The following is an 11,602-nucleotide window of genomic DNA, read 5'->3' as shown; positions in this document are numbered from 1 at the left end:
TTGGAAACAATGAATGGGGTGTGTTGATCACGTGATACATTGTTGTCATAGCAACTGTAAATATCTACCAGGCTTCACTAAAATAAAATAAAAATACTTTAAAAAAAGGATTAAGCGATTAAAAAGACTCTAGTGACTGGAACTTTTAAAAAATAAAATAATTTTAAACTAATGCTAAAGAAATCCTAATCGGAACCGAAGTTGGCCAAGAGCTTCCGTAAAATATCAAAGCGTTTAAAAATCGATATTTCACGTCATGGAGTGTTTGTTTGTTAATTAATTTGACAGTTATGACGTTAGATGTTTGTGGGGAAACATTAAATTATTGTAAATGAGTTAACACGTATGTGTCGCCTCGATATGGCAACCTAACTAATGTACATGCAAGAGACTTCCGGCTTTTAAGCTCGGGGTGTTTCTACTTCTCAACACCGCAACCTGTTAGCAAAACTTTATCATTACTGCCGCTTTTAAACTAATTTATTACAATGTCCGATATTGAATCCGACGAGTTTGACGAGGAAAGCAATAAACTCGGGGTGAGAGAATATATATATGTTATCTTGTTTTTGTTTAGTAACCTAGGAAACGCAAGCGTGTCATGCTAACAGGCATACTAATTGTGCCATTTAGTTCCAATAATACAATTTAATTGTTTTTATAATTGCTGCAGGAATATGAAGGGGACAGAAACGAAGCAGGAGAGAGACATGGGAGTGGAAAAGCTACCTTGCCTAAAGGAGACGTTTATCAAGGACGATATGAACATGGCAAAAGACATGGGAAGGTATGATTGATTGTTATTGATACTCCATCCATACATTTTCTACCGCTTGTCCCTTTTGGGGTCGCGGGGGGCGCTGGAGCCTATCTCAGCTGCATTCGGGCGGAAGGCAGTGTACACCCTGGACAAGTCGCTGCCTTATCCCAGCGCCAACACAGACAACATTCACACTCACATTCACACACTAGGGCCAATTTAGTGTTGCCAATCAACCTATCCCCAGGTGCATGTCTTTGGAGGTGGGAGGAAGCCGGAGTACCCGGAGGGAACCCACGCAGTCACGTGGAGAACGTGCAAACTCCACACAGAAAGATCCCGAGCCCGGGATTGATACTGTTGTCCATAAATACATGTGGTGTGTTTGATGTCAATAGGGAACATATCGTTTTGTCAATGGAGCAAGATATGTAGGAGACTATCATCAAAACATGAAACATGGACAAGGCATCTTCTACTACCCAGATGGATCCAAATATGAAGGTATGTGTCAGGAGTTGTCACATTGATTGATTGATTGATTGAGAAGTGTATTGACATCTTAAAGAATTGAATCGATGCAATGCTTTAAAAAGGCAAATGGATGGCACAAAAAGCCAAAAGGCTTGTTTACATTGTGGTCCATTAAATATTCCTCACATTTGATACATTCAATAATAAAAGATATATAACCTGTAACATGTATATAAAAAATTACCTTAAAAAAATGGATAAATGATGTACATATACACAGTATACATGTCAGGTTATTTGTAAAACAATATATACAAAAAATGGGGGGCTATATACACTATGTACATATGTACATGTCTATGCACATGTTGACTCCAAGAGTGTGCAAAACAGAATGAGAATATACTGTATACATGTATACACTATAACCACATATAAACCTGTTTGATGCTTCGGAAAGTTGCTGGGAAACAATTTTGGTTCAGATCAGGTAGAGGTTGAGCTGAGCCATGATTGTATGGCAGTTTTAAAATTTAGTAGGGAAGTTCGAATTATAAAAAAGTTAAAAAGTTAAAGTACCAATGACTGTCACACACACTAGGTGTGGTGAAATTTGTCCTCTGCATTTGACCCATCCCCTTGTTCACCCCCTGGGAGGTGAGGGGAGCAGTGGGCAGCAGCGGTGCCGCACCCTGGAATCATTTTGGTGATTTAACCCCCAATTCCAACCCTTGATGCTGAGTGCCAAGCAGGGAGGTAATGGGTCCCATTTTTATAGTCTTTGGTATGACTCGGCCGGGGTTTGAACTCACAACCTACTGATCTCAGGGCGGACACTCTAGCCACTAGGTCTGTTGGGAGTGCATTCCACTGTGTGGTGGCAAAATAGTAGAATGCATTTTTTCCCATGAGAGTCTTGAATTTGGGGGGGACGAGGTCTGAGGAAATCCCTCTCTTGTAGTACCTGTGAGCATCACTTGCTCTGGTGAAATAGTTCGACAGGTACTTGGGGACAGTTTCTCTGAGTATTTTGAATATGCACATTGCAATTTGGTGTACTCTTTCCTCAACTCTAAGCCATCCCAATTTGCTAAAGTGGGCTTGAGTTAGGCAAGTCCTGTATGGGAGGTTGAGCAGGAGTCTCACCAGCTTGTTTTGGGAAGTTTTCAGTTTTGTTTTTAGTGGCTTGGGGATACTGGTGAACCATGAGGTGCAGGCGTAGTCAAAATGACACTGTATGAGGACACCGGCAAGGGTCTTAAGTATATCCCTGTTGATAAATGCATAAATCCTGCCCAAAAATCTAGTTATTGATCTTGGTGATTGCTTTGAATGCCATTTTTTCACCCGGGAGAGTGTTGTCCAATATACAACCTAGGTAAATTACCTTGTCTTTGCTGGTGATTATGGTATCACCTGCTTTAATCGTAAAGCCCGGGGATTTACCCAGGTTGTGCTTGGACCCAAATTGGATGGACTCTGTTTTACCCAGGTGTAGTGACAGTTTGTTATCGGAAAGCAAGTGGTTCGAGGTTTGAATTGAAGCTAAAGAAATGACCAATGCAATAGATTGTAAAAAATGTGCGGCAACAGTGTAGATGGATCTAACTAAAGCATTTGACACAATTAATCACAATATTTTAATCAAAAAACTAGAACGGTATGGCATCAGAGGGTTGGTCTTGAACTGGATTAGAAGTTATTTAACAAACAGGAAACAATACGTGAAGCAAGGCGAACACACATCTACAACGCTAAATATATCATGTGGTGTACCTCAGTGATCAATACTAGGACCAGGATTGTTCAATCTCTATATAAATGACATTTATAAAGTTACAAAAGATTTAAAGTTAGTATTATTTGCGGATGATACAACAGCGTTTGGTTCAGGAGAGAACACACAGACGCTAATACAAATAATAACAGAAGAAACGAACAAATTAAAAAGATGGTTTGACAAAAACAGACTATCTTTGAATCTCAGTAAAACTAAAATAATGCTATTTGGTAACAGTAGAAGAGAAAGTCAAACTCAAATACAAATGGAGTAGAAACTGAAAGAGTAAATGAAACCAAATTTCTAGGTATAACGATTGATGATAAATTGAACTGGAACTCCTATGTAAAAAATCTACAACATAAAGTAGCAAGAAACATGTCAATAATGAATAAAGCAAAACATGTTTGAGACCAAAAAGCACTCCATATTTTCTACTGCTCGCTAGTGTTACCATATCTGAGTTATTGTGTGGAAATATGGGGAAATAACTACAAAAGTACACTTCATTCATTAACAGTGTTACAAAAAAGATCAGTCAGAATAATACATAATGTTGGATATAGAGAACAAATAGACCGTTTATTTATTGAATCAAAAACACTGAAATTCCACGACATAGTGAATTTGCAAACAGCTAAAATTATACACAAAGCAAACTATAATCTGCTACCCGAAAATATACAACAATTCTTCTCAACAAAAGAGGAGAAATATAATATTAGAGAAAAATGTAATTTTAAACATGTGTACGCACGTACAACACTTGAGACCTTCAGTATATCAGTATGTGGAATTCAATTATGCAATGGATTAAGCAAAGAAATCAAACAATGTACTAATATGATCCACTTCAAGAAACTCTTCAAACTTAGTGTTTACAAAGTACAAAGAAGAAGAACCATGATAAACATTCTGAATTTATCTCAGCCATCAATTCATTTTCAAGATAATCTTTCTCATCTCACCATATGAAATATAACTTACTTCACCAATTATTATTTATTTATTTATTTATTTGTATTCTTATTACTTATGGAGGTGAACAAAAGTTTTAGCAACTGCTATATAAAGGGAAAGGGGTAGTATTAAATAAGCTCTGCTTCTTCCTACTCCTTTTCAGACATGTTGAATAGAGAAACTGGAAATTGTGATGTATCATGCTGTATGCATGCATGTTCGAAATAAACTCAAACTCAACTCAACTCAAACTGTTGCTTGTCCACCAGGTTCTTGGTCCGAAGACTTGCGACAAGGCCATGGTGTTTACACTTACTCCAACGGAGACACATATGAGGGAGAATGGCTAAATCACATGAGGTATTGCTGCACTTTCCACGTCACATGTCACTTCACGTCGGATGTGTTATTTTTTAAATGTTTTTTCCCGCGTAGGAAAGAAATGTAATGAAATTAACCTGTTCCAGTATCAAACTGTCTTCACCATACATATAACCTTGATTAACTGTAATGTACAGGCACTGTTTGAACTTAGTATACTCTCAAATCGTACAAGTGTAAAAATAAGTTCAACCCTATTAATGCAAAGAATAAGAATACTTATTCTTTGACTTTGCGGAGTACATTATCTTCTTCTTTTGTTGTTTTATTTGCCATGTTGCACTGAGCAGCCAGGACAAATGCACTTGTAGTACATTGTTCAGTTCTCTACCACTATGGCTCTAAGTGACTGTTTGCAACCCTTACGTGACTACCTAGAGCAGTGGTGTCAAACGTACGGCCCGCGCGGCGGATCGGGCCCGCGAACAGGTTTTATTCGGCCTAAGAGATGAGTTTGCCAAGTACAAAAATTAGATAAAAGTTTTGAATGAAAGAAACTGCTGTTCTAAATGTGTCCACTGGATGGCGCAATAGCATTTTTTTTGTATACCCTGCCTTAGAACGCCTATGACTTCAGAGGGGGCAGGGTTATGTGCCATGTTAAAATAGAGGCAACACTTCCGTGTTTGGACAAAACATACTTATGCTGCTTAATAGTGAGAGTATAAAAAATGTGGATTGTTACGTTCATGCCTTGATTGTTGTTGGTAATGTAACATGGGACATTTCTACCCAAATAAATGCTATTGATAATCTGTACATTTAGTGTTGTACTTATGACCAGAACACATTTTCTGTGCACACATAAATATGCTTAAATAATATGTATCCCCTTCTAACTTCATGTGTGATTAATTAAATGAGTCCAAATTTACGAGTGTTGTAAATAATGCTACATGTGTACAGAATAAACCACATGATGTTAGTACATCCGTTGAGGAAATGGATTAAATTACTTTAATAACATCCTGTAATTTGATGTTGATATCATTATTCATTTCATGTTGTGATAGAATAAACATTAACTCCAATGGGAATGTTTTAAAACTCTACCGGACTCAATTCTACCTATTTGACTGATGAACATTATCACATAATTTATTCAGAAAGTAGAATATTTTCAACCGCAACATATAAGTGTAAAAAAACCATTATGATTTGTAAATTTTTAGAAAGGGATTGGTCTATTTTCAAACAAAAAAACAATCTGAAGTTGTCTATATTTTTCAGTTATCATGCCATGATTTTACCAGTCCGGCCCACATGGCAATAGATTTTCCTCCATATGGCCCCTGAGCTAAAATGAGTTTTGTTTATGTAGATGTGCTCTGGGCATGTACATCTGTACGAGACAGTCCTGGGTGACCATCATTAAGGCAGTCTTTTCTTTCCGAGCAGACAAACAATTTTGATTTTATATTAAGAGTGTAAGCTTTTTTAATATATATGTTCTGTTAAACCACTAATGGTAACATACGATGGAGGGTGGTTTTCTTGTTATATTTTTTGGTTTGATAAATGTAGTTTTGAGCAAAAGCGAACTGTCATTTTAACTACAAATACAAAATGCAGAATTCCTGTTTTTTGCTTTTCTTGTATTTTTTTAATAGGCACGGTCAGGGCACTTACTGCTACCAGGACACTGGCTCTGTGTACACTGGAAAATGGGAGAATGGCAAGATTGAGTCGGTTGGAGAGTTCATTCACGCCAACCACAGATACAATAGTAACTTTGTCAACAATATTGTAAGTTGTGTTTTGTATTACAGATACAATAGTAACTTTGTCAACAATATTGTAAGTTGTGTTTTGTATTTAGCAAAAACAATATATACCCTCACTATAATCTAAGACAAGCGCGGTATGAAAAGTTCAAGAATTACAAGAACATAATGCAGCTGAGATAGGCTCCAGAACCCCCCCGCAACTCCGAAAGGGACAAGCGGTAGAAGATGGATGGATGGATGGAAGAATTATAATGCAGTTTTATGAGATAGTATTCCTCCAAACTTTTTTGATTATTTTGTTTGATATCTTTGTTGGTGTGCTTCTTCCTGGATAATGGATAATGTTATGGCAGCTAACTGCATCATCTTAAAATAAAAATGCAGTAAATATAAAGCTATTAAAAAAAAATGGACGAAAAAGAAAACACTGAGACACTCCACACATACAATTGAGTCCACAATTATTTATACCCTGGCCAAATTGCAAATTAAATACATTTTTATTTGGGTAATGGGTAACATTTAGCTGAAAATGACACTGATATAGTGGCATAAAGCTGTAAGTTGTGTTATAGATGTAAACTTTTCATTGTTTTCCGACATTGTGAAACATTTGCACCATTTTAAAGGATCCAGGTACCTTCTTGCATAAACTATGGAATTGTAATCAACCCCAAATAGTAAATATTGCATAAAATTGTATTGTATGAAATTGTTGTGGACATAGATTTCTGGTCAAATTGTAACAAACGTATGCTATTTTTGTGTCAATTCCACTAAGAAGATACACATTTAAAACAAAAAAATCACTTCATCACAAAATGTGGCCAGATGGAATATGAATTAATGTAATCATGTGTGGAGTACCTCTGGATTCTGTTTTCGGTACACTTCTTTTTCTATCTTTATGGCAAACGTCAAATTTGACCACAATATGAAAAATGTTGGATTTAAGTAAAAGTCTAAAAACACAAATTAAAATGGGATTGATTCTTAATAAGGCTGACACATTCAGGTTTGATTACAGCGCTTCACTTGTTCCACATTTTGTTTTGGTACAGCCTTATTCCAATCATGGATTAAATTCATTTTTGTCCTCAAAATTGACAATTATTATAATTTTTTTTTAAGTTTGCTAATTTATTAAAAATGTAAAACTGAAACAATCTTGTGTACATACAGTACGTTTACAGACCCTTTGCTCATTACTTTGTTGGTGCACCTTTGGCAGCAATTACAGCCTCAAGTCTTTTTTAATACAAACCCCGTTTCCATATGAGTTGGGAAATTGTGTTAGATGTAAATATAAACGGAATACAATGATTTACAAATCATTTTCAACCCATATTCAATTGATTGCACCACAAAGACAAGATATTTGATGTTCAAACTCATAAACTTTTTTTTTTTTGCAAATAATAATTAACTTAGAATTTCATGGCTGCAACACGTGCCAAAGTAGTTGGGAAAGGGCATGTTCACCACTGTGTTACATCACCTTTTCTTTTAACAACACTCAATAAACGAATGGGAACTGAGGAAAGTAATTGTTGAAACTTTGAAAGTGGAATTCTGTCCCATTCTTGTTTTATGTAGAGCTTCAGTCGTTCAACAGTCTGGGGTCTTCGCTGTCGTATTTTACGCTTCATAATGCGCCACACATTTTCGATGGGGGACAGGTCTGGACTGCAGGCGTGCCAGGAAAGTACCCGCACTCTTTTTTTACGAAGCCACGCTGTTGTAACACGTGCTGAATGTGGCTTGGCATTGTCTTGCTGAAATAAGCAGGGGCATCCATGAAAAAGACGGCGCTTAGATGGCAGCATATGTTGTTCCAAAACCTGTATGTACCTTTCAGCATTAAAGGTGCCTTCACAGATGTGTAAGTTACCCATGCTTTGGGCACTAATACACCCCCATACCATCACAGATGCTGGCTTTTGAACTTTGCGTTGATAACAGTCTGGATGGTTCGCTTTTCCTTTGGTCCGGATGACACAATGTCGAATATTTCCAAAAACAATTTGAAATGTGGACTTGTCAGACCACAGAACACTTTTCCACTTTGCATCAGTCCATCTTAGATGATCTCGGGCCCAGAGAAGCCGGCGTCGTTTCTGGGTGTTGTTGATAAATGTCTTTCACTTTGCATAGTAGAGCTTTAACTTGCACTTACAGATGTAGCGACGAACTGTATTTAGTGACAGTGGTTTTCTGAAGTGTTCCTGAGCCCATGTGGTGATATCCTTTAGAGATTGATGTCCGTTTTTGATACAGTACCGTCTGAGGGATCGAAGGTCACGGTCATTCATCGTTGGTTTCCGGCCATGCCGCTTACGTGGAGTGATTTCTCCAGATTCTCTGAACCTTTGGTTGATATTATGGACCGTAGATGTTGAAATCCCGAAATTTCTTGCAATTGCACTTTTGAGAAACGTTGTTCTTAAACTGTTTATGACTATTTGCTCACGCAGTTGTGGACAAAGGGGTGTACCTCGCCCCATCCTTTCTTGTGAAAGACTGAGCATTTTTTGGGAAGCTGTTTTTATACCCAATCATGGCACCCCATCATGGCACCCACCTGTTCCCAATTAGCCTGCACACCTGTGGGATGTTCCAAATAAGTGTTTGATGAGCATTCCTCAACTTTATCAGTATTTATTGCCACCTTTCACAACTTCTTTGTCACGTGTTGCTGGCATCAAATTCTAAAGTTAATGATTATTTGCAAAAAAAAAAAATATCAGTTTGAACATCAAATATGTTGCCTTTGTAGCATATTCAACTGAATATGGGTTGAAAATGATTTGCAAATCATTGTATTCCGTTTATATTGACATCTAACACAATTTCCCAACTCATATGGAAACGGGGTTTGTACAATGCCACAAGCTTGGCACACCTATCTTTCGGCAGTTTCAACTATTCCTCTTTGCAGCACCTCTCAAGCTCCATCAAGTTGAATGGGAAGCGTTGATTTTCATCTAGGTTATCTCTATACATTGCTGCATTGATCTTTCTCTCTATCCTGACTAGTCTCCTAGTTCCTGTCGCTAAAAAACATCCCCACAGCATGATGATGCTGCCACCACCATGCTTCCCTGTAGAGATGGTATTGGCATGGTGATGAGCGGTTCCTGGTTTCCTTCAAACATGATACCTGTCATTCACACCAAAAAGTTCAATCATTGTCTCATCAGACCAGAGAATTTTGTTTCTCATGGTCTTGAGAGTCTTTCAGGTGCATGTTGGCCTGGCCACTCTACCTATAGGCCTGAATGATGGATTGCTGCAGAGATGGTTGTCCTTTTTTGAAGGTTCTCCTCTCTTCACAGAAGAATGCTGTAACTCTTACAGAGTGATCATCGGCTTCTTGGTCACCTCCCTGATAGACTAAGTTGAATGCAGCAAGGTACAGAGACATCCTGGATGAAAACTAACTCTTCTCATCCAACTTGATGGAGCTTGAGAGGTGCTGCAAAGACAAATGGGCGAAACTGCCCAAAGATAGATGTGCCAATCTTGTGGCATCTTATATTTAAAAATACTTGAGGCTGTAATTGCTGCCAAAAGTGCATCAACAATGTATTGAGCAAAGGCTGTAAATACTTATGTACAAACATGTGATTTTTTTTTTTTGTTTCTAATAAATTTGTAAAATAAAAATAAAAAACATTTCACAATGTCCTTATGGTGTATTGTCTTTAGAATTTTGAGGACAAAAAATAATGTATTCCATTTAGAAATAAGGCAATACAATAATAACATGTGGAAAAAGTGAAGCGCTGTGAATACTTTCCAGATGCACTCGAGTGTCTAATACTTTCTTCATACTGTTTGTTTGCAGCCGTCTGGCCCAGGGAAGTATGTGTTTGACATTGGCTGTGAGCAGCATGGTGAATACCACCAGATAGAGCAGGTAATCAAGCAAAAACACACTTACTTATTTTATTAGCGTGGCAGCCATGACACAATATTCCAGTTGATGTGATTTCTGTTCTGACTAAAACGCAGACCACAGATTTTAACGAGAATGGTAAAAATATAGAACAAAACAAAAACCTCGAAGGTGCTGCTGCTACTGCCTCTATTCATAACGCTTCATCTATAACTGAAGATACGTGTTCTTCTTCAGTCTGCATCTGCCCATTCTAAGTACATTTTCCAACCAGGAACTATACCAAATTTCCTGTTACGGTCTAAGGATAATTTGATATCTCTGGGTGTGTTGCTGCATATCACTTATGGCAGCTAAACAATGCAGATTACATTATATTCTAAAAATAACCTAACCACACTGATGAAACATTACAAACAACATAACATTATCTTGTGTGCTACTATTCTTAGTTGGCCTTTTTTAAACGTCTACCAAATTTGCTGGAAATCAGCTTAGTTCTTAAAATACAACCTTCTTGCTTCCAAAGTGTGGCCGAGGTGCAATTTGCAGCCTGCAACTAATTGTCTTTATTGTCCCGTCCTGTGACATATTCTACAGACAAAATTAAACAGGGCTCACATTTGAACATCAGAAACCCCAAAAAACCTGTGTGTGGGTGTCAAATGTCAACAAAAATGGCACCTCTAACCCAAAATGGCTGTATACCTTGCAGTATATGGTCTTTGGAAAATGGAAGATGCCCCCCCCCCGCCCCCATCTGCACTGTAGTACGCCCTAATGAAGAGCTCCTGTATTGGCTCTCAATAGAGTGTGCATGTGTACTACAGTAATGTTGAAGGAAATAGCTATGTATGAGCCCTAATATAGTAGGACTATTGCAAATAGTAAAGGTTTTCTAATATTCTCTTCCTCCACTTATTGCAGGAAAGGGTTGATGGCGACTGGAATGAGTCAGGCGCCACTACTATTCTCAAATGGTTTCCGAAATGTATCACAGGCCTTACTCAACAGGACACAGAGGGTTATATCACAGACCTCCCTCAACCGGAGACGGGGGCTTCCCCCGATGCCATGCCGGCCCAAATGGATCCTCCAAAAGAAGCCTAAGACCAAACTTAGCACACCTTGTACGGTAGTAATTAATGGACCATATTGGATGTACAGTAAATTACCACACATTTAAACACCATGTCAAGAGCACAAAATCGCCCTTTTTAGTTTTGGATCAGTTTGAGCTTATAATGTCAACTTTTTATAAAAATACACAACTTTATTTTTAGTATTTATATTGGTTGTGTTTTTTCAGGTCTCAGTTGAGATTGTGTCACCTTTGTCCCATCCCAAAGTGCTGAGGAATCATAATTTGTTTTTTATAACTGAGAGTAAGCACTCTCTCACAGTTAAAGACCATAGTGACTGTAAAGCTCTGCTCCCTGGAAAACTGCACGCACTCTTTCACCTTTTAAACTTTCCTAAACGTGTCCTTGTCTAAACAATTGTCTGCCCCTGTCTAAATAGGTTGGTTTTTTTTACTTTAATTTGTACTGGAACAATGATTGCAAAATATAAATGAGTAATAATAAAGGCATACAGTAGATACAGTGTTCAAATATTAATGA

At 37.7% G+C, this 11,602-nt stretch overlaps 1 protein-coding gene across 1 annotated transcript; it reads left to right on the top strand.

Moving 5' to 3' along the window:
* Positions 1-286: 286 nt before the first annotated feature.
* On the top strand, positions 287-11,580 carry rsph1 (radial spoke head component 1). The gene is made up of 7 exons (XM_061971360.2): positions 287-539; positions 674-787; positions 1,159-1,264; positions 4,244-4,334; positions 5,966-6,101; positions 9,930-10,001; positions 10,908-11,580. The coding sequence occupies exons 1-7, from the start codon at positions 489-491 to the stop codon at positions 11,088-11,090; spliced, it is 753 nt and encodes a 250-aa protein (XP_061827344.1). The 5' UTR covers positions 287-488; the 3' UTR covers positions 11,091-11,580.
* The last annotated feature ends 22 nt before the right edge of the window (positions 11,581-11,602 follow it).

The sequence above is a fragment of the Nerophis lumbriciformis genome, linkage group LG13, assembly GCF_033978685.3.
Source record: "Nerophis lumbriciformis linkage group LG13, RoL_Nlum_v2.1, whole genome shotgun sequence".
NCBI lineage: Eukaryota > Metazoa > Chordata > Actinopteri > Syngnathiformes > Syngnathidae > Nerophis > Nerophis lumbriciformis.
The sequence above is the reverse complement of the archived record's forward strand: the minus strand, read 5'-3'. Positions and strand labels throughout refer to the sequence as shown.